The following is a 24071-nucleotide window of genomic DNA, read 5'->3' as shown; positions in this document are numbered from 1 at the left end:
TCCTTCTCAGTTGTTAATACAGCCAGCTGGTTGAGAGCTTGCTTTTTTTTTAAACCACTGCTCGGGTGGTTATGTGGAGCCCAAAAATAGGGAGTTGGCTACAGTTACCTCGTTTGTCTTACGTGATGCTTAAAAGATGTGCTTTTGTTGTTGCAATCTGTGATGCAGGTCGAACGTGTTGAGTTAATAACAGCCTTCAAAAGCTAAGTAAACAAAAAAGTCCTGTTTCTGAACTGCTGTTTCACCTGAAAGTGTTGGATACAAGTTTTTACTAAGCAAGTGGCTGCATTTCTTATGCAGGAAACACACACTGTCATCTTTTCAACAGACCTGGAATAATTTGAACTTACTGTTACCTGCTAGTTTGAAGTTCCCTCTTAGATGTGTGCAAACTGCTTTTTGAAGAGTGTCAAATGTGTTTGTATAAGATGGCAGGAATGTGCCAAAGAGAGCATAAGAAAGGTAGACACGAGGAGTGTGCTAAAATAGAGAGAAAGGCACATTTGCATGTGTTTGCATAGGGAATCTAGGGAACTAAATGCTAACCACCAGATTTGCACACACACACAATGAGAATGTTTTACCTTGGATCAAGTGTTTCATAGCTTTTAAGGTAGAAGTTTTTTAGCAGATAAAACTGTTCTTCAAGATTGTTGCAGTGCAAAGCTTTCTGATGCTCTCCAGCGTTTCCCTGTAGTGTTCATCCCGATTTTCTCCTGTTAATCAGAAACCCACCAGGGCAACAAGTTGCCTTCTTGTGGCTGCATTGTTACAGTGAGTGCTGGCTGGGTAACAAGTGTTGCAGGTGGCCTCCATGCACACCTATTTCAGTGAACCTGATCTGCACAGCACTAAATGTACACACATTATTTACACGTAACAAAAACCTGGCATTCATTGGGCTTCATAAATTTTCAACTTAAACAATGCTGTGCTTTATAAAAACTTCACCCCGGATGAAAACATGGGCGAGTCCTTCAAACACAAGCAGGTAAGTGCCAATTATGGTAAGATGATACATCCTGGCAAACCCTTTAAGATGTGGATCATCAAACCCTTCAGGGTGTTCTTTGTACTTCTTTCAGGAAAAGTAGAACTCGGAAAGGTCTGGGCAACAACACTTAATAGTTGTTTATTTAGGGTTTTTTATTATGTGTGACTATATGTTGTGTAAAACTTTCTCTCTTATTCCTCACCGTTAGCTTGCAATTAACTTGCAGATATGTATAAAGCTTGTCTTTTCTACTAATTACTGGTCTAGGAATGCCTGGCTCAGAGAGAGAATCTGTCTATGACATAAAACCTAAGAGATTAGGTGAAAGAAGATAACCTTTCCACAGTATGAGCCAAGAAAGCTCTACTCCAAAATATAACTGAAGTCAATTCTCTCCTGACTTGAGAACTAAAATGTTATGACATAACCTGTAGTTTAGGCTAAAAATTAACCCCCTTCAAGTAGCAAAAATAATAACCCAAGAACATCCAAGGCTCCAAATCTAATTAACTAAGCAAAATAGAATAGCAAGGACCTGGAAAAGAAAATGCACTCCTCTATCCTGTTGTGTGACCATCCTTTCTCCAACACAGAAGGAATTTAGGGAAGAAGAGCAGTATTTGAGTGTAATTCCCTGCATTGCTGAAGCTTCTAAAAATTGGTCGTGCTCTCCTGGCTGGAAGGAGTTCACAGGTTTCACTTGTATAATGCAAACCCAAGACTTATACTAAACACATGTATGGGTTTGGTTTGGTTTGGCATGGAATGAAAGACATCTTGGAACAAAAAAGATGAAATGGGATTGGAGGTGGTGAAGCAGATGAGCTGAAAACCAGGGATTGTCATGGACAGGAGCAGCTGAAGGGTGAGATGTAAACACTGCAGATGTGCTCAGTGAATGTCACTGTCCTGCTCAGGGGTGTTAATCTTAACATATTTTTATTCACCTCTCATCTGTTTGCTCATCAGCCCTGATCAGGATCCAACATAACTGGGTACTTTGAGTTGCTGTTCTTTGGAAGCTTTTTATCTCTGCAAATGGCATCTCCTCCAGAAGTCCTGTTACAGCAGCACTTCATAAACTCTTAGGAACTTTTCAAATGTTTAAAACAACCTGAGAAGAGAGGGGAGAAAAAAAAAGCAAACTGTTACTGTAATTACACTGGCCTCAGGCTATCAATAAACCAAGCTGTAAATTTAAAACAAAATATTTTAAACCACTGGAGTAAAAGCCAAACAAAACTAAATGCAAACAAAACAATCCCCAAAACACAACAACCAAAAAACACCCCAAACCAACCAAACAAAAGCCCTAAGGAACAACCCAAATGCACTTAAGAAAAGGGAGGGAGGGAGGATGTCTTAAAATCGCTGAGACGAAGTGAAACTCTGGTTTTATTTATTAAAAAGCGAGCGTTTCCTGTGCCTTGATGCCCGTTCCCAGGGCTGCCCTGGTCCCTCACCCGGACCTGCCCCGGGGTGTCCCCGCACGAAGCAGCTTCTGGAGCTCCGGGAGCTCCTCCTTTTCCCGGGAGCGCTTCCCTTCCCTGGCCTGTGCCTGGCCGAAGGCGCTGGAAGCCACGCAGGGCCGGCGATGTGCCCGAGGGCTGCTCCTGCAGCCCCGAGGCCATACGGCGCACAGGCCCTACAGTAACGCTGCTGCTCGACAACAAGAGGATTTGAGTACAAATCACGATTTCCAGCGGCGATTAAACACCAATTAGACCACTTTCTTCCCGCAAGGCTCCCGCAGCCGGAGCAGCGCCCGGGAGCGGAGGCGCGGAGCCTCCCCCGCGTCCCCTCACGGCGGGGCCGGGCCCCACGTCAGCCGCCGCCGCAGCCTCTCCGCGGGCCCCTCGGTGCTGCATCGTCCCGCCCTCCGCCCGCCCTGCCCGGGCAGCGTGTGCGCCGGAGCCGCCGCCCCACCGCGCCGCCCGCGGTCCCCGCTCCGCCGCCGGCACAGGGAGGACGAGCAGCCGGGACAGTGTGAACCAGAACCCCCGGGGAGGGTGAACCAGCGCCCGGCCGAGGGGTGAACAACCAGCCGGGCGCGCCCCCCGCCCGCCTTCCCTCCTCCCTCCCTTCCTCCCTCCCCTCTTCCTTCCCCTCCCTCCCCGTCCCTTCCTCTCTCCGCCTGGTGCCGCCACCGCCGAGGAGGAGGAGGAGGAGGAACATGGCGAAAGCGGAGCAGGTCCTCAGCCTCGAACCGCAGCACGAGCTCAAATTCAAAGGTAGGAGGCGGCCGCCGCCATCCCCCGCTCGCCGCCGCTCCCCGCGCCGGGCGGGCGGCGCGGCCGCGCTCCGGCCCCGCTCCCCGGCAGCCATTTTCCGGGGGCCGGGCACCGCCGGCAGATAAAATGTCCTTCAGCGCCGCGCCCTCGCCCCGCCGGGCCCCCTCAGCCCCGCGGGGGTCCCCCCGGGCCGCTCCCCCGGCGCCGCGGGCGGCTGCGGCAGCGCCCAGGGCGGCCCGGGGACACGGCGCGGGGGGGTCCCGGCCGCCGCCTGCGCCGGGAACACCCCGCTCCCCCCGCGCTGACCTTCCCGGGGCAGCGCCCGGCAGGGCGGGGACCCCCCGGGGGAGCGCCGGGACCGGGGGGGTTCCCCGGGCAGCCGCTGCCCTGCCCGGGGGGTGTGAGCGGCCCCGGCCGAGAGATCTGGTGCTCGATGTAGGACAGCGGTGTCCGTGCGGTGGGACTGGGAACCCACTGTCACAAACCCTGGGAATGGGTAAAGGGCTCAGCCAAAAGGAAAAAGCAGGAAATTGCTGCCTCTGATGCTGTTTAAGTGCGCTGTGTAGCTGTTCGGTATAAAATCCAGAGGGAGGGAGGATGTTGGGAATAAGGTGGTGAATGAGGATTTCTTCTTGAACATGTCCCAGTCACTGTGGGGTTGTTTCAACCTTGTCTCTCTCCAGCCTCTGGCCAGGTGCTGGGCAGCATTTCCTGCCTTTTTATGCTTATTATTATTATTATTGTTATTATAATTCAGCGAGCTATTTGGATAAATAAATAATCTGCCTGTGTGAAAATCCATCCTTTTTCTAAATAAAAGTCTTGAATGGGTTTGGGCTTTCGCTGGCACTGAAATTCCTGTCTTGCAGCGTGACAGCAGGGCTGTAATACAATATTCTGGGATTACAAATAAGCATTCAGCAAGTTTATTTATGCGACCAGAGTCAGAGGTGTTTTATGGCTTCGCTTTATTTTCTGGCAAACATGCTTTTTTTTAAAAATAGGGATTCATTTATTGGCTTCTGGCAAAAACAATACTCCTTTAAAAAAAGCTTTCATGTACATTTTCAAATATAGGGGAGGTGTGTAGCAGCTTTTATTAGTAAATATATTTGAACTAATATTATGAAATGGGTTTATCAAGCAGCATGTTAATAAACACTGGGTGGAATGAATATATCTTTGTTGTAAGCTGAAGTTGTTATGGCAGCAGTATCAAACATACTTAAGAAGGAAACTATTGTTGTTTTGACATTCTTTGTGTTAAGTATGAGCAGATGAAAATCAGCTCTTGTTCTGGATAAAGCTGCTTTCAGCAAACAAGCAAATCCAAGTTCAGGTGGGCAAAAAGCGGGGCCTTAATTGGCACTGACTTGGCTAATGAGACATAATTGTGGTTCAGGGCTTGTTTTTCTTCTTTCACTTCAGCACAGGTAGGTATAGATCCAGTCAGACTCTGTTTTTTCTTGAAATAAAGATAGTTTGTCAGGCTGCCTTTCTTTCAGTTGAGGTTTTGGGCTAAATAACCAGTAGCCATTGAAGTTAAATCAACCAACCATAGTGACTTTGGTTGCCAGATATTTAGCCAGCAATGTATACTCCTTATAGCATAAAATGTTACTTGACTAACTGCACCTATTAAATGGCTTAGTTTCAAAGTACACTTAAATATTAATGTTCAAACAGCCTTAATGCTGTGGGCAGTGTTCATACGCTTTGGCAATCCCTCTGCCTTACAGTCCTTTCTAGCAGCAGGGCTGACCGCTGTCCTTCCTTCAGGAGAGCCCAAGTTGAAGTATTCATGAAGTAAATTCTGCTCTAAGCATTTCTTGTCCTACTGACTTTGTGATGCCACACTGCCTGGTGGTAGGGCTGAAATGGTTTTGTCACCTTTGCAAATAGTTGCATTTATTTCCAGAGTGTTGCTTGGCCCCCTGTGAGTAGATCCAGAGGTCATGGAGCTGCTGACTGGTCTGGGTGTGCTTCCTCATGGTGTGCACTGAAAGGTCTCCTGCTTAATGAGATAGGACTGTGAACCAAGTGTCACAAACCCTGGAAATGGATAAATGGCTTAATCAAAATGCAGACAGGTAGAAAAAGCAGAAAATTGTTACGGCTCGTGCTGTTTGAGTGCTCTGTGTAGCTCTTCAGTATAAAATCTAGAGGGAGGATGTTGGGAATAAGTGAATGAGGATTTCTTCTATAACACGTCCCAGTCACTGTGGGGTTGCAACCATCTCTCTCTTGGCCTCCACTTTCACTTGCGAAGGGTTGAAGACCTTTTTAAAGCAGCTTTTTTAGCCCCTTGGTTTGCAGTGAACCTTCTAAATTCGGCTGGAGGTCTGTTTCAGAATACTGTGCTTGTGTCTTGTTTGAAAAAAATATCAAAGGAGTTTTTCATGCTGGAATTTTTTTTTTTTTTCACAGCATGTGAACATGAGCAGGGGTTGTCTTTCCTCCCGCCTTGCATCTCCTCCACCATAGCACACACGCTCCAAAATAGCATCAGCATGTGCTGTGCTGAAATGCAGCTGCAAGTCGTGGGAGGCTGGACACCATTAGGTGCCTGGAGGTGCCCGTTTCCCTGGTCTTTGATGCCATGTGAAACAGGAGCTTCACTGCCTTCAGTGGCTTCCTTCACTTCTTGCTTGTTGTAGATCTGCAGCCCAAGGGAGAAATCATCCAACTAAAGGTTTACATCTCAGACTTTATTGGTAACAAAGGGTGAAAAACACCGTTGTTATACATGGCATTTACGTTTGTTTCCCCTTCTTTTTCTTCTTTTTTTTTTCTTTTTTAACCTAAGAGATAAAGTCAGACAATCTGCCAAGAATTTATTGCAACATTCAAGGCTCTGACTTTAGGAATTGCTAGATTTGAACTTGGACAGGGATATGTGGAATTGTGGCCCCTGTTGCCTGGTGCTGTGTGATACAGTGTTATATCCATGCTCCTGCTGCAGGCACTGCCTCCTGCACCTCACAGGAGGGCAGGCCAGCCTGTCCTTTCAGCCCATCGGGCACAGAGATCAGCTGTTTAATGTCAGTAAGTAAAATTCTGTTAAAATGTAGCCTGTTTTAAAACGTGCCTGGGTCTGTGGTGTTTGAGGTGCTGCGGGACTCTTTGCAGACACAGTGTGTCGGGGCAGGGCTGTTCAGGAGGGGTCACACAGAACAGAGGGGCTGTAGGCTCAGGGACGTTTCAGGAGGGTTTTTGGAGGTTTGCTCCAGGTTAGGCTGGACTTATGACTCAGCACTCTTGTCCGTGCTCCCCAAGTGGCTCACGGCAGTACTGCCAAACAGGGATTAGTGCCTCGCAAAACTCTGCGAGTCGCTGCCAGTTGGAAATGCAGGTTCCTGTCCCCAGTTCGTGATTTCACACCTATGCAAAATGTCACTGTGTAGCTTTGCTTTCTGCAAAGGGCACAATAATACACCAGAACAGCCAATCCTCTGCAGTCCTAATAGGAGAGATTCAGACTTGGCCTGGAGCCTAGGGTTGCCTCCAAGCTGTCACCTGTCACTGGCTCAAGTGCATCCCCTGGGTACATCAGAGCTGCAGCCCAAAGGTGTGGCCTTGGCCTGTGTGATATGCTCAGTCCAACAGTGTATCTGCAACAGTGTAAGTGTTCAATATTTAGTATTTAGCCCCAGTCCCATGCAGTTTGTGTAACCTGCAGTACCGTGGTTGGGTGGCTGCCACTCCCTGACGAGACATCTGAGCTCCTGCAGATCAGGCTGTGTAAAGGAGAGATCTGGACATTGCAGTGCAAGTGTGCAAAGCCTCCTGGATCCCACATGGATGTCCCATTCCTACCAGATACCAGGGTAAGGCTCTTCAATCCGGCAGTCCAGTAATGTTTGGGATGTAAGATCAGTGTTTACTGAGCCTGCAGTTGCCAAGTGTCAGAGCAGGGGTTGAGGACTTGGTCACATATTGCAGCTGGGCCATATTATTCTGCCTCCACCCCTGTCCTGATCCATCAGGGATGACTGAACCACTCCTGCACTGAAGGTATTGGGAGGGATTTGACTCTCATTCTGTTCTGTACTGGATAAACAGGGATTTCTAGTCACTGCCACAGGAACAGGCCATGTTTAAGAATGTAAAATACTGACAGTGTTGTGAGGTTTCCTGTTTAGTGTAATAAATATGCATCTTTTAAGCTGAAATTTTACATGCTGTTTTCTTTAAACTCTTAGAGCCCTCCTGGTATTGACAGCAGAATGGCAGTCAGTGCTAGGATTTCTTTACTCTTTGAAGGCTGCTGTGCCATTGGCTCTCTACTTTTCTGCTGAAAAATGTACCAGCCCATGCTTCCCTCTGTCTGGCCTGATTCCGAGTAAAATCATTGTTACTGCATTAAATACAACTAAACCTTTGCATCTCTCTACATATTTGAATTTGATTATCAAGTTATAGGCTTAAAAAGAGTATTTAAATAAAAGGCAACTTCCTAAATCTAAACAAATCTAACTCAAAATGTAGCCCAATTACCAAACAAAATCGATCCTTCTCTGGTGCAGTTCATGTTATGCTCACTTTTCTTGCAGCTTAGCTAAAATCAAAAACTTATTCTATTAAGTGTTAGTTTATTTGTATAGTGAATTATTCTGATTTCACGTGCTCCATTAGTTTTATAATTACTTCAGTGCTTTGCATGGACTCTTCACTTTAAAAGAGAGGTATTTGAAGGAAAATACCTGGAAGCAAAAGCACAATAGTGATGCACTGGGAGTGTCTTACAACACATCTCATTTTTTTGAAAGGTGGAATAAGTTGAAGATTATGCTGCTTTTGAGCTTCCTTAATCTGCTGCTGTCCACTAACAGCTCCACTGGGAAAGGGGACAGGAACTGTACATGTGGGGACTAACAGAAACTTGGAGTAGGATGGTTAGAGCACCAAATAACAACTGAGATGTGTGAAGCAGTCAAGGAGATTTAACTGCATCTTCTGTTAAATTTAATTAATGTATTTAGGTCTCCCAAGACTATTTCCAAAAATACCACAATCTGCTTGAAGGCTTTGGCCAATGTGATTTATGGGTTAAGGACTTTTGAATAATTTTGTACTGCATAGATTTTGAGAATTCCAGATGAAGTTATGAGCATTAATGGGATCAAAGTATTACTGTTTCAGGGAAAGACCTAATGCAGTGATAATATTTGTTATTTGGCCATTGCTTCTCTTAGTTTTATGTGATTTTGTGTTTTAAATATGACCAGCTGCTTGCCTTTACTGTAAGGGAAGGGACACACACATTCATAACTTCCTGTTCCTTGGGAATCCATGTTTGTGCATGGATTTTCAGCTCACTTTGAGCTGTGGAACCATTGCAATGATACATGAAAAAGTTTGTTGAGTTTGTTATTCAAAGCTCATCAGGATGGCGGATTGCCAGTGGTTGATGGGATGTGACCTCTATTCATCACTTCAGAAGATAGGTCTGATAACAAATTATATTGAAAATACACATCTAAGAAGTGGCTGTCTCAAGCCCTGGGAACGTGGCTGTCATGGCAAAATAGAGGCACAGTTAATGTATCAGAGTGGATGCAGGTTCACACTGGTGCTTAGCAGTAAATTGTATTTCCCAGCTGCTCCCCTGCATGTGCAATGTCCTATCACCCGTGAAAGAGGAATATGGAGTAGGAATTTGCCACAGGAGTTTTCTGATAGTTCCTTCTCACTGGAAAATAAATTATTACCTATTTTTTCCTCACTGCACAGGTTTTATAAATTAAAAACTTATGTAGTCGTGCAGTGCTTTATTTCTTTTAAAATTGGTCAGCTGCCTCGGAATACAAGAGTGAATTTTGTTTAATTGCTCTCTAATTCAGAATTAGGACTGTAAGAATTCAAGTACAAACCTTTAAATAGATTGTCAGATCTGTTTTGAAACTCAACTGGAAAAAAAAGCATCATCACCATAGCAAATGATCCAACTTCATGAGCTCAGGTCAGCTTACATCCATGAACAAATACCCAATTTTAAAAGCAGCTTAATTTGTTGTATGCAGCCAGCTCTGGAAGGTATTGATTGCATCAAATGAGTTTTGAATCAAATGAGCAACTTCTGCATATGTTATAATGCAATTTTTGTAGAAAACTGGGCGAGTCAGGGTTTGTCTTGTTTCTGAGGGCCCCTCAACACAGCTTTCTGCCCAGCTGAGGGTGCAGGAATCAAATGACCCTTGCTAATTCTGCCCTCATCTTGCAGTCACACTCATTTTCTACTATCTTGTTACCATATTGGTCTTGTGTTTGCTGCCTGCTGGGAACAGCTAATAACTACTGAATGCATTTCATAGTCAGTACAATAACAGCCTTTTTTACTTTCCCTGTCACTGTGGCTGCTTGGCTTTGAAAGCTTTATTGACGGTGTTTGCAGCAGTTCTGTTTGTGGTCACAGCTGTTGTTTCAGGCTTAAATTTCATCTTTGTGTTTGTAAGGAACGTGAGCTTTAACATTATCATCCTGCTGCTGCAAGTTGTTTGTTTGGCTTTTTTTCTGCAAGTAAATCCTCCCCGATTAGGTCAGGAACTCTTCCCAGTTAGACCTCTCTGGATGAGGGACTCTGGCATTGCTGTGACAGTTCCTACCATGAGGAACATTGAAGGCTCCTTTCATTGTCTTCCTGTGTCATGACCAGAGGCAGAAGGGAAGCCTATTTTATGTACAGATATGAATATTTAAGTGCCAGTCTGTCTAAGCTGGGGGCCAGACTCATGCTAAATCTCTTCCTCTGGTGTTTGACCCAGTATTTATTCGACATAAAAATGCTTTCAGACCTGCTTTGTAGCCCGAGTGTCAGTGGGGGCACATAGGACGTTTTCTGAGATGTCTGGGATGTTGTTGAATTTAAAACTTGGCCTGCTGGGCAACCTTTCCTAAAGAGGGGTTTGTGCCATCGGTCTGGAACAGCTGTCACAGTCTGGCTGTCGTTGAAAATGTGTGCAGAGCAAATCACCATTTCCATGTTAATTCAGTCCAGGGTTAAAATGCACGTGGATCAAAGTGATTCCGTGTTTACACCAGCAAGACAGTCCAGACCTAGAGCTGAGAGAGTCTGTCCTTGCTGTGTTAGAGCAGTTCTGAGAATTGCTTACTTCATTTGTAATTCTGGCCTCAAAAACATTTGTGCAGTTTGGGTTCTGCTGCTGCCTGCAGTACTTATCCCACGTTATTATAAATACTTTATGAAAATAATCTCTTTACTAAACTTCTTTCGTGTCTAGTTCTCCAAGCTGTAAACGAAGTCCCTCATACCATGGTGCATGGATTACAGATTTTATCATTCTAAATTTAATCCTGTTTTCTTGGTTGGTTTCCACGAGTGGTGGAAAAATAGAGAAGGGGGAGGTTTGCCTGGTGATCCAGTTACTTAGGATGCAGATTATAAAATCATGTAGGTGTGGGGATCACTATGGAGCCAAATCTTATGTTTTTGTAAGCAATTTAAAAGGCCTAATTCAAATTAGTTGTGCTTCTAGAAGGCATGTCAAATGACTGTGTCATTCTTTAAGGAAAAAAAATGGCACTTCTTTGTTTTTCTCAAGACTACTCCTTTCCATGGAACCAGTTACTTCATCCTTATTATCCTTATTGGTGCTTCCCATGTTTTTCCCAGCAGTTCACCCTCTCCCTTGGGTAATTTCATGTGTGTTGGATGTTGATATTTGCAACTGCTGCTTCTTGGGATGTGGGAATTGACAATATATTTTGAATCTTTTCAAAATATTTGCATTTCCTCTGATTTGTGATGTCTCCTCTTCTGGCCTTCCTACATTTTAACCAGAGTAGGAGCAGAGGTGTAAGAGCAGGAAGATTTGGGTTTTTTTTTTTATTTTTCTATAGCTGGTTTTACACTGTGTTTACTGGTGTCATACAGTGGTGCAGATGATCACTGAATCATGGACTTGTTTAGATTGGAAAAGACAGAAGTTTAGGTTTGAAGAACACAACTTGACATTTGTATCTTGTTCTGTGCCAGACTGTAAAAGATGTGAGGCATTGTTTTTTCAGATAAAGTTTTCTCACTGCTTCTGACTAAATATCTGATTTGGTTTGGGGTTTTTTCCTTTGATCCTGAAAATACAGTTAATAGGATGGTTTTCAAGTGGCTCCCTTGAAATATATCTTGCTAAATTCAGGTTTCCTTCCTTATTTGTAGCTATAAATAGTATCCCACTGCCTATTTAATGTGGTTTGGGGTTTTTTTAAACTTATTAGAAAAGCAGCTGCTCTTTGTGCATCCCAAAAATCTCTAATTTCGCTTATTTCTTCTGGTATTTCCGATTTGTGCATAGTTTTGCACTTAAAATATTTGCTCATTTGCTATTTAAGTTGCACATCACATTTGTCTATTTGAAGAGTATACGTGAGCATAAAATTAGAGTAGTTAAGTTGCTCCTTCCCTAACATTTTGATGTGCATTTGAAATGGAGATTAGTGATGAAAATTAGACCAGGAAAAATTACTTTACAAGAAAAAGTGTAGTTTGGGTTGGTGATTAAAGTCGTGATGCTTCTTCCAGAGAGACACTTTACATTGACTTCAGGCTTCAGGAGTGTTTTTGCCAGGGAGTTTTGCACATCAGCCCATCCATCATCCTGCTGCTCTCCAGTGCTGCATCCCCACTTCTCCCTGTGCTTTGTTTCAGTGTCCTGAAATCCCATGGATGGGACTTCAGGCCACAGACAGTAAGTAGGTGTTTTTATCAGTGGCTCTGGTACATTATGGCCACTGAAAGAGATTCTGGTATGAGACTCCTCATACCTGGAGAGGGCTGGTACACTGATATTTGTGAGCACAGTAATACGATCTGTTCGCTGCTAAAAGGGGCTGAAAGCACAGCTGAAACAGAGATACACCTCTAAAAGCTCACCAAGGCTGCTCTCAGGCTCTTGTTTCTGCAAGAAATGTGTTTGCAGTTTAGGATGTGGAGAAAATATTTCGTGTTGTGTGATTAAGTTTGCTGTAAGTCATGTTTAGGTGTAATAAAACTCTGAAGGGATCAGCTGGGAAAAAAACAAATGACACTGGTACCAAAATTACGTGAAGGACATATTCCTGTGTTTCTCTTGGCAAGCTTATGTGTGGCCTCTCAGTTCTTAAAACTGTGAAGTCAGACTGTTAATGATCCTCAGAGGGATAAAGGTGACAAAAATTATGTACTAATAGATATCCTGAAAATAGTCTTCAGTGTCATGTTTGTTGGGGTTTTGGGTTTTTTTCCTCATTAACCATGAGGCACACTCTGAGAAAAATAGTTTATGCCAAAAAAGGCCAGAGAAGGACACTGATTAATCCACCCAAATGGAATAACTTACTGCCAGCCTTGCTCCAGCTTTGGCATCTGGATCATGTAGTTTTGTTGGATTTCTGCATCTTGGATTTTTTTTCTCCCTCTTAGGTCACTTTATTGATTATATACTTCTTAAAAAAATCGCTCCACTGCATCAGCTATTGCACGGGGAGTGATTTGGATGCTGCTTCTATTTTTGTAATGTATTTTTCATCAAGGTATCTACTGCTTGACACAGCAGAAGTGGAAGCGACCACTTCCCTTCCCAGGGCTCTCTTGGGTGAGGAGGTGGGTGCTGGGAGTGAAGCCATTGATTCCACGGGGCTGGGGGGGTTCTAACTAATTCCTTCTAAAATCTGAGCTGAAGTTGAAAGGTTGGCAAGTGGTTTACACAAGGATTTGTCTTAAAAATAATTACCAAATTTGGAGTTGTTGGGGCCCTCTCAGTGAGTTCCTTGTGAAATCAGATGTTTGTGCAACACGGGCTCTTCTTCTCATTTTTTGACTTCTTTGATTTCCAAAGTTGTGGATGCTCCCTTAATTATGAATGTCTCCAGAGCCAGATGATGATGATGATTAAAACTTGGCACACAGTCCTTTTTAAAACACTAATCTTCACAAGATACTGTGTAATTAGGTAAGTATTCTCCTGACTTTACAGAGAGGGAAACTATAAGGGTCCAAACCTGCTTCTGTTTTGGAGTTGCTGTCAACTCTTAAGGCTCTTAATAGCAGAAGATCAAGCCCTTAAGTGATTTGTCTAAAGACAAGTAAGATGGTGGGAGGGTTTGATTGGATCTTGGGTGTTCTTGATTCACAGGCACCTGGCTGAGAGCTCAAGATGTCTTGCTTGACATTTCAGCTCTTTTCATTTTAGTGTTTATCGTCAAAGGTCATCAGCTTTATATATAACTTTAAAAAGAAGCAGACAGTAAGTCAAGTTCTTCACCTGTTATTGAGCCCTCTTGCACATCACTAGTGGTTTTATTTTGCCTGTCTCTCTAATGCTGATAGACATCCACAGAAATGAAATGGGAGAAATGGAGGAAATAAAATGAAATCACTTGGTGCTGTCAGAGGGACAGGAAAGGAGCAACTCAGTGCGAAGATGAGAAAAGTGGCAAGTAGAAAGACAGAAATAGTCAGATGGAGAGATGGCTGTTTTGGGAAGGGAGCCTCAAGTATCACATTCAGCCCCACCCTCTCCACTTGCACATGAAGGGTCAGTTATTGCTCCATGTGGATGGACATCTCCTAGTCATGTGTGGGATTTGGGCTCTTGAGAATAGTCACAAAAGAGTTTAGGTTTCCCCTTTCCTGGTTTCCACCATCTCCCTTAATAAAGATTCCTTGGTTACCTTTCTATGGCTGATTAATGTGTCAGGTGGTTAATGACTTTCCTCTGACACATCGATGGGATTAAACCATGGTGAAATACATCCTTCCCCTCCTATTATTGCATTCCACTGCTCTCCACAAAGGAAGTACAAGAGAGGTTATCTCACCAGAAGCTCTGCCTGTATTTCTGGCTGTTTCCCATTACCTTGCTCTAGGGTACATGTCTGTGGTGAGCTGAAGTGGCAAAAGTTCTTTAAGGAAAGATGCTGAAAGTGCATCTAAAACACTCTGGGAGGAGCAGCTGGATGAGAATTTACCCTTAGTCTTGTGGGTCAATGGGTGCCAGTTGAACATGGCTACAATTCTGTCAAGTAATCCTGCAAGGCTTTTCTCTGAAAAGTTCACTGAATTTTTTAGGGGATGCCTGGCTTTAAACAGATGAGAATTTGCATTAGATGTAAGCACAAAGAAATAATGCATGTGCCTTAATTACTTTCAACAGCTATGCCAACACAAGTGTGACTGCAGTGCCTATGCCTGGATGTGCTTGCTGGCTTTAACCTGCTAACTGTGAGACCTTGCTGCCTTAATTTGGCAGAATGCTGGGCAGGAAGATGCAGTTTGCCTGATGCCAGGTCTGAGTGCTGCTCGATCTGGCTGAAAACTGATTCTCCCTTTTCTCTTCCCCACTGCCCCTCCCTCGCTCCCTGCCTGGTAAGTGGATTAATTTGCAGCCCCGGCAGCTCCCTGGCTGGGCTCTGGGCACACACTGTGCAGCCTGCACAGGCAGGTGGGGAGAGGAGAGGTCAGAACACCTCCCTGGCAGCAGTGAGATGGACTCATGCAGGAATAAAGCAACCCTGGGACTGTGGCCCACCTGATGTGTGTAGTTAATTATAAAGATGTTGTAGTATTTGCAGGTACAAATCTGCCAAGGACTGTCCCTGGTGGGTCTGAATGTTCCTGCCCAACCTGTGCCATCAAAGCTTTCCCCCTGCTGATACTTGTGCTAACTTCTTTCACATGCCAAACAGTGTGAGGACTGTTTATTTGCTGTGTTAAAGCATGGAATTTTGGTTGAGGTGAGAATGGCTGTATTAAGATTCAGTACGAATGTACTGGGGAACGTGGTTTCTGTGAGTAGCAAGAATCTCACAGTGAGTACTGTGCTGATCAAAAAGTTATCAGCCTGGATTTCTGGTACAATTATGGGCAATTTTTATTGCAAGGAGAGTTATTAAAAAATTAAATAGAGTTGACATCATGTTCTTTTGACCTAATTCCCAGACTTTTGTGTCATTACTGAAATGATGTTGGGTATTATAACTGCAGAATGGCACTCCTAGGAAAGATTGATACAGCACTGGTGTTTGAATAGGAAATGGAGCGTGGCTGATTCTGAGGTAAAGCTGTGATCTTCACATGGGAAGGGTTGGATGTGTAGCTCCTTGGGTAGAAAGCCACAGCTGTAGTTTGACACTAACCCTTCTGAAAAGTGAAAAACCATAGCACCTCTTACTGTTGGTTGTTTCATGAGTATAGGAGGTGATGTTTCCTTTCCTTTCAGTAATTCTGCTAGTTTGCATATCACTTGATGCCCAGTTTGCATTAACACTAAAGTTGACTTTATTTTGGCAGGAAAAAGTCATCAAACCCTTGTGGAATATTTCAGACTTTCACCACCAAATTCAGTTTACTACATTCTTCCTTGTAGACAGCTCGCTCCCGTGACAACCCTGTGTCAGATGATGCATATACAGACCCTGTTTCCCATAACTTTGTCCTTGGGATGACACCAGTGGCATTTTTCTCATGATCTCTTGAAAAACACTTGAGGAAAAACAGTTGAGCTGATTTTAAAGTGCAAATTGTCATTTGGAAAGCACCCTGCCTTAGTATGAGTTTCACTTATTTAGGAATATTATGAGCAATAGAAAAAACATTCAAAACAAAATAACGAAGTGAGGGTTGTGGTTTTAACCCAGCTTCTGGTTAGGAACAGAGTAAGAGTCAGTCCTCACTTGCTTTTACCCAAGTACCATCCAGATGCACCATTCTGACTGAACTGCCCTCACAGCCCACCTTGGGGGTACAGGCATTGTCCAGGTGTTGCATATACCTGTATAAATTGTAGTGAGGGCAAAGTGATCAGGAAGAAGTGTAGAGCATTTTATCTTGCTCTATCAGTGTATGAATGCAGAATTCCTGATGCCTTGCACTGGAAAATGAAGCTCCAGGGTAGATGTGTGTCTTGTAGGACTGTTAATACCCACTCCAGCCTTATCTGCTGTGCTCACATCCAGATGTTGGAAAGCAAAGGTGTATCTCCAGTAAAGAATTAGCTTGTGTTTATCCTGAGATAGTTCTCCCACATACCCCAACCCCTCCAAAAACCGTGTAGCCTTGGCTATAGCAATCTAACAACGGGCTATCAGGGTTTCATTTCAGCCCGACTTGGCAGTCCATGGGCCTTGCTCTCAAAAGGCAGGGCCAGCCAAGCTGATAATATTTCACTGCCATGCCCCAATTACCCCTGAGTTAATACTCTGTTGCCTATTTATTTTTTTACACACTTCACCACACCTCCAATGGCACGTTAATCCTGTGTTTGTCTGCTGTGTTTTCCTTTGCTGCAGTGTTTGGCCAGCAGTGCTGTGAGGAGTTGTGCCTCACACAGGTTTGCTGGAAGCAGATGTCAGCCTTCCAGTACAGTTGTGCTGGCTGATCTGCAAAACCTGGAACTGGGGGAAAAATGGAGCTAAAGAAACTGCTTAAAGCTTAGTGGACAGAACAGAAGAGCAAACATCAAGCAGACAAGAAGAAATTAATTCCGTCTGCCGGAAGGTTTTGCTGCCAGATATTTTGGTATGATCTCTGTTAGCAATAAGTAACTCCATTTGGAAATTATTTTACACACAGAATTGTTGTTGTATTACTGTTTCAAACAGCAGCTCTTTGCTGGGGCACACAAATCCCACAAGCCTTCATGGATCAGCCAAATAAAAACATGGTATTTCCCCCAGGAAATCTATCCCAGCACGCAGAGCAGGAAAGCACTGCTGAGGATGCAGCTGCATATGCAGGGCTTTGCTCAGCCCACCCTCCCTCTGTGCTGGAATAGCTCAAGCTGTAAGTTTTTAGTAAAGACACATCCTTAGTGCTTAGGAGTCCTGTAATTTCTTCTGAGATGCTGAGACTTCCCCCAGATAGAGCTGTTTTGAAGATCTACCACTGTCTTTACACACCTGAACGTCTGCTGGATTTTTCTGATAGTTTGGCTTGTTTAACTTCTTTAACAACTCGTGGCTGCTTCTGCCCAGTTATTTTCCATGAGCTTCAAGTCTCTCTCTGCATGCAGAACACAGAGAAAATTTGACAGCTGTGTTTCATTCCCTTTCACATCACAGTGTTTCACCAGGCACAGGTTTAGTGAAATCTTCGCCATGGGATCTGAAAATTTTATTGCTTCAATTTTTTTAGGTCCCAGGTTGCATTGTAAATGCAAAGCTGGTCTGTTCAGAGTACGGGCAGAAATGGTGCTACATTGTTGTCTGGTGGGAGAGTTTTGTGTGTGTGATTGTTTTGGGGTTTTCCCCTTCTAATTCCTTTAAACAAATTGAGGATAAAGGTTGCAGGACTGAGTTACTTCTGCAGGTGTATAAAATGTCATCCTGGGAGACAAATTTGTGTGATAAGGTAATTTAAGTGTGATATTTTTTCTACAAATTTAAGTCAACCATGCTTTGGGAGGAGGATGGTAAAATGTTGCCTGCCAGTATTTTTATTATTGTCGTCATTCCCCCCTTTTCAGTTTTAAGGCTGTCATTTCTGTAAGGAAAAGTTCAATGCTTTTTTTTGACCAATTTGCTTTTACTCCTGAGGACAGATGAAGATATTTTATTCAGACATCAAATTAATCACTTCTATGCAGAAGACATTTGATCAAAGTGTGGTTTTATTTCTTTTAATTTTACTTCTTTACCATCTGTAAAACGCTGTAGTTGTGTGTTGCCTGTCTGATTTATCAGTGTCTTGTGGGAAATCAGTAACGAGCCTTTCCTTTAACCTGAGGGATTTGGGCAGTTCCAATTAGGTAGTGAACCTGGGAGAAATGGATTTGCCTGCACTTGGTGCTGCAGAACTTGACAATGGTTTGATTCTGGCTTTGCTAATATGGAAATCTTTGCCAGTGCTCTCAACGTCTAAAAATTTCCCTATTTCCACATGGTTATTTCCTGCCCTGGGTGAGGTAGGCTATTTTATTTCTTCTGGTGTATAATTTCTAGTAGCCAAGAGAGTTATCACAAAAAAAACCCCAAAAAACAAACTTGCTAGGGAAAAGAAAATGTGTCCTAAATGCTTGTTTTGCTGGTTTTGGTGTGGCATTCCAGAATACTTGGTGGATTCCTGGTTCTCTGGAGGTACAGCTTCACGTGCAGATGGATCTGTAGCAGCCCCTTTGTTATCATTCCCTGCCTAGTTAACAAACTGCATTTACTCACCATTTATCACCCACAACGTGGCTATATGTGGTACCTCTGTTAGCCTGGCTTCGCTGGGATGGAGTATCTGTGATGCAGCAGGGAATTTGGCATCCTCTGAATGCCATGTTGTGGTGTTGGCACAACGTGTGAATGATTTCCCCCTTTTGTCTGGCAGTTAATGATCATTTCAGCTGTTGGGCTGGAGCTGCAGCAGGGCCGGGGCGCCGGCTTTGCGTGCGCGATTATCTGTACGTGCCTCAGATGGAAATTGGACATCTAATGACTTTATAAGATTTGTGAACAGAGATTTAGAGCCTGCTTAGCCTCTGCCTGAAAAGTGCTTTCTGTGTGATTTCAAGTCTTGCTTCTCTCTCTCCTCCCCAGGTCCTTTCACAGATGTTGTCACTACAAACCTGAAGCTCGGCAACCCCACAGACAGAAATGTTTGCTTCAAAGTTAAGACCACAGCACCACGTAGATACTGTGTAAGGCCCAACAGTGGAATTATCGATGCAGGAACATCAATTAATGTTTCTGGTAAGCCATTCAAGCAGTTTTTTGGTGATTTGAAAGTAGCTTCTTTTAATCAATTGCTGGGAATGCTTTGCAGCCAGAAGGTATTTTGTTGAACCCAATAGGTTGTGTTTTCCTGGAGAAGCAGCCATTTCACACAGCCTTACTTCCCTTATTCCTGGTCTAGCAGCTGTAGGCTTGGTTTTACATCATGTTTTGGAGAGGAAAAAGGCAGAAATACATAAATGATTTATATGGCTCATTAAGAGCCTCAGCCAGCCTATCCAACCCAGTGCTGCTGCAGCCCTGCCCTCCCTGTGGGATTATTTTTGTAGTTAGTTTTTTGCCAGCTTAACTTCCTGAACCAGCTCACCATGGGGTCAAACAAGTGCTTGGGTGAGCACATCAAGGGAAGAATAAATCTGGGTGGACTGCAGCCACTGGTTTAGACTGGTGTTGGCTGTTGCCAGACTGCCTTGATATAACCAACAATGAAAACATTTACTTTCAATCCGTGTTTGTTTTGTGTTCCCTGAAGATTCAGTATCCTTTGGTGTTAAAAATGTCAAATGACTAAATCTTTGCTGTTCCATAGGAAAAGTTAATGATTTTCTCTAATGAGTCAGTAGCTCTTGACTTGTCTAAGTTTGGTAATGGAAAAAACAAAGGAGTGGCTTACTTTGAAAGCATAAAGAGCTGAGTATTCCCATGAACTGAATGTCTGCATATCATTAACTCACTGATGATACATGCCTGAAAACAGTATTTTCTCAATGACTTCTCTCATCCATGTTTTTAATAAAGAATTCTACCAAAGCACATAGTAATGGCATATTGCATGAATGAGATCTGACTTTTTAGTTAAGAAAATAATTTCTATAAATATGCAGATTTGCTTTACTATTTTTAAAAAAATTTAATGTTAGCATGATAAGAAAAATTACTGATAGGTTCTAGAGTTTGCTATTAGTGTCTTAGCAACCTTTCCTAGCCTGGAATAAAAAAGGTGGGGAGCTAAACCCACTGCTTTTTACTTGAAAAAAATCAACTCGTACAAATCAAGACTTCAGTTTTTTTACTTAACAAAATGTAAAATATTTTAACACCTTGCCCTAGGGGAGCTTGCTTCAACAAAATCAAAATTGCTCCCAAAAATACTTTGCACTGTAAAATGAAGCAAGTCTAATCCTGTAAGTCTTCTTGGACATGCCCACATTTGCACACTCATTGATCTGTTGTCTTTGGGATTTCTGTGTCAAATTGAGCGTGCAAACATGGGCAGGATTGTGCCTCAATTGCACTGGGAGCTACAGGTGGGGCAGACAAAGCACTTCTGCTTCAGGAAGAGGCCAGCACATGCCCAGTGAGCTCTGAAATGACTAATATGTAAATGAAAAAGCTCTCTAGAGAGAAATAGAGATTTTTAAAAGTCGGGACAATTCCCAAGTAAAGCTGTCTGTCATCTCTCCTAGCTGCAGGCAAGCATATCAAATGCATTGAAATCAATGAAATGATAATGAAAATTAGCATGGTTTCTAGCTACAAATTATCTTCATGCTATAAAGATGTGGTTGCTTTTCATCTTGCAGATGAACTTTGAGAATTAAAAGCCTGCTTCCTTTGCAGGCTCTTACCGGGCTTTTTAATGTCGTCTTGATCTCAGCATTGAGTGTTTCCTTAAACCTCTGCTCAGTGTCCCTAGGCTCCACCCTGAGCAAATACAGTACAGGAGGGTGTTTGTAGGAACCATCTCATGTTATGCTACCAACAACTTGCCTTTCCAGCCTCACTCTTCCCAGTGACACACCAGATAGTGTGGATCTAGTCCAAGACTTCAAGTATCCCATGAGGAGACTGCTGTGCTAACCCTGAGCTGTGCTTTCCTCTTGCTTACATAGCTTTACAATTTTCCCTTTTCTGGTGACTTTATTTGTAGTGATTTATGATTTGGTTAGTTTTGAAAATGGCTGTGGTGTATTTAATCACAAGCTCACATGTGTGTTCTAATATTTTCATGCTGATAATAATTTCAGTAATGGTCCTAAATTGCCAGTCCTTACATTAGTGTTATATTTTAAAATGCAAACAGTACACATTCATTGTTCTTCAGGTAATATATTGAGGTAAATTTATAGGTAGATGTTACAGAATTTGGGGTTTACAAGTGTTACTTTTTATTTCCTACAACATTCTAAACTGGAGTTTAATAGAGCTGTATATATGGCAGTTCTGGTAGGTCCTTTAAACCATGCATGGGACCTAAACTTGGACTTGAAATTGGCAGTGTCTTTGGTTCTAATCAGCAGATGGGATCCCTTGGATAGGGATCAAAGAGGGGACTCCCATTAACTTACAGAACAGAATTGTTTTCAGGTTCACAGAGAGGGGGGAGACGTGTTTAACCTTTGCTTTGGAGTGATGTTGCTTGAGAACAGAGGAGTGATTTTGGAGTTAATGAACTGAAAAATAAATAGAATTTGTTTCTTTGCCTCTGAATCAGTTATTTTTCAGTCATGTAATTTAAGTCTTGAACAGGGCATAAAAATAGGACTTGAATAAATAGGACTTGAATTCCTCCAGACCTAGTGAAAATACTACTGATGAGAAATTATTAGAATGTAGTTAATTCAGTAGTAACTTCTGGACACTTAAACTAATTGGGCTGTATTTACTATATGCAATCTGTCCTCTTGGAAATTGCTGACTGGCTTTGTCAGAGTCACTGATTGCACTGGTTTGTCTCTCCAAAAAATCAGTGCCTGTGGTGGCATGAAGCTCTGGAATGATTTATTAGTTTCTCAGAATGTTACTGACTGCAGCTGAATTTGGGGCAGCCTCGTCTCCTTGCACTGTAGTAACCAGATGCCTTTGTTACACTCCTGTGAAACCAAATCTGTACTAATTTGATGTAAGTATATGAGAAGATATTCTGCCCTGAGACAGAGGCAGCAGTTCCAACATTATTCCACCTTATATGGTACTAATATAATGGCTCATTTACAACACACAGAACGCTAGAAGAATAAAGCTTACTTTATTCTAGTGGAGTTTCAAATACTGGCTTCTTATGCCAAATCACAGCTTTTGCTAAATCCCAGCATTTCAGGCCCTGTCAGCATGTGCTGCTCGCTGTGGTGGCAGGTTTGGAGCCCGTGTTTTCACCTGTTATATAATGGCATGTAATTTTAACAGCTCAGTTTATGTAACTGTCGGGGAGCGTATGTGTGTGTGCTGTCAGCTGATGGCTCTGCATGTGCTCACAAACACTGGGCAAAGAACAGCATTTGCACACATTCCCTTTTTGTCAGACACGTGTGATTTCTGCAGAGATACCTGATTTTTTTTCTGAGAGGTTGAAATCTAAATCAAAGGCATGAGTGGATTACAAAGGAAAAGTGGAAAAAACCCCTCAGCAGATGCTGGTGAGGTGTGTGAGGGGGGAGAGAGGAAGTGCAGAAGGAACCATCTGTGACAGTGTCCTGCTGAAGAGAGCAGTCTGAACACGCTGCCTGAAAACAGGGAGAACCTGATGTTGGCCTTGGGTTGCTGTCGAATGTCCTCGGGAGGAATTTTTACTTGCCTGACTTGGAAAAGGCAGCTGGCATTGCCTTCAGCAGGGATGGAGCTCAGCCCTGTGCTCTGCAGTCACAGGGGGGCTGCCCCGTTCCCTCATCCACTGCTACATCCCCAAACTTTCCCTTGGCAGCATCTCCGCTGTGCCTTCTTCCCATGGACCTCCCTATAGCCACTACCAAGTTTGGGGTTGGTTGTGCCTCCTTGCTTTAAAAGATTCTGTCTTGGTCTTCACAGATTCAACATTTTTTAGTATTATTGAAATATGTACCGAAATTTTATGTTTGTTTATGTAAACGTGGAACAAACGTGGAGGGTGCCGTGGATTCTGCCCGTCTCTGTAGTTGCAGTGTCCTTCCTCACCTCTGGCAGAGCTGATCAAATTGCACAATGAACTTGAGACTTGCCCCTGGTTGGGGTATTTTATGGAAAGGTGACATAAATGTGGTAGATTTGATCCGTCCAGACCATGAAGAATTGCATGCAGTGTCATTTGGGAAAATGATCAGTAAAGTTGGAAAAGAAAAATAGATTCACAGTGTTGAATGAGCTGCTGGAGAGAGAACAGTGATGTGGTGGATGGAAATGTAATAGCAGGAAGTTACTAGTGACGTTTCTTGAGAATGATTCTTGGTACTAATCTTGTTTAATGCTTTTACAAGTAATTCTGGCACAATGAGAACGCTAAAAACCCTGATGATGATGTAAAGTTGGGAAGTTATGCAGCAGAACTAGGCGTCCTTGAAGGTTAAAGTGAGACAAACAAAGGATGAGTTCCATTAGAAAAAACTGCAAAATCACATATTTGGAGAATAAAGCACTCCTGCTATAATTGCAAGCTCGTTAAACAAAGGGGCCTGACTGGGGTGAGCAAGATGCTGACATAATGTGGCTGTGAATAAGGCAAATGCAGTATCACACATCTGCATTTGCAGGCAAATATGTAGCAAACAGGCTGATAATGGGAGAGAGAAGAGAGCAGAACTGCTGTTGTGCAAGGCACTAGTAGAATTTCCTGGGTGTATAATTAGAGTAGCTCATGTAGAGGAGTTCATGCCAGAACAGGTGCAGAGAATGAATGGGGAGCCTGGCCCAGGGAGGACCCACTGAGTCTGGCTTACTGAGTGTACCAGAAGGCCAAGAGTTGCTGTGATTGATGTCTTGGAGTGCACCAGAAGTAAATGACTCTTCCCCTTCTCTGATATTTAAGCAGAAGGGCAGTATTGGTCCAGGACCAAGTAAACAGGCCATTAATAAATTTAGATGGAAACTAGAGGAAGGTTGCTGACCATCTGAGCTGGGAGACTTTTCTGTTCCTTCTGCTCCTGGAAGGGAAAGGTAGATCCCAGCAGGTGTTAGAGGTAGAATTTTGCCTCCTTCCGTGTTCCTTGCTTCAGATTTCCTCTGTTCCTTGAGAAAGCAGGTTTACCCTAGGAAAACCAGAAGAGCTTAATGCTTCTGACGTTGTCACTAACTTTGCCAGTAAACTGTTCTAGGGAAAAGAAGGAGGATGGTGGGTGGTCAGTGCCTCTCCTGGCTATCTAAGATAGATGAGGGGTATGGCAGGGATGTGTGAGAAAGCTGGTGTCCATTGCTTTAGAAACACTTCAGGATGTACAGTAGGTCAG

At 43.4% G+C, this 24071-nt stretch overlaps 1 protein-coding gene across 3 annotated transcripts in view; it reads left to right on the top strand.

Moving 5' to 3' along the window:
• The first annotated feature begins 2900 nt into the window (after positions 1-2900).
• VAPB (VAMP associated protein B and C) overlaps positions 2901-24071 on the top strand; it is a 38384-nt gene continuing 17213 nt past the window's right edge. The window contains exons 1-2 of one of the 3 annotated variants that reach the window (XM_027697543.1): positions 2901-3225; positions 18742-18894. In XM_027697543.1, the coding sequence (XP_027553344.1) occupies positions 3168-3225; positions 18742-18894 (211 nt within the window). In that variant the 5' untranslated portion in view covers positions 2901-3167. The remainder of the gene's footprint in view (positions 3226-18741; positions 18895-24071) is intronic. The other 2 variants (XM_027697544.1, XM_027697545.1) reach the window with 2 other exon arrangements.

This window comes from Neopelma chrysocephalum, unplaced genomic scaffold, assembly GCF_003984885.1.
Source record: "Neopelma chrysocephalum unplaced genomic scaffold, ASM398488v2 Primary Assembly neopelma1_119, whole genome shotgun sequence".
Taxonomy (NCBI): Eukaryota; Metazoa; Chordata; class Aves; order Passeriformes; family Pipridae; genus Neopelma; species Neopelma chrysocephalum.
Note: the sequence above shows the minus strand (reverse complement) of the source record. Positions and strands in the feature narration are given on the sequence as shown.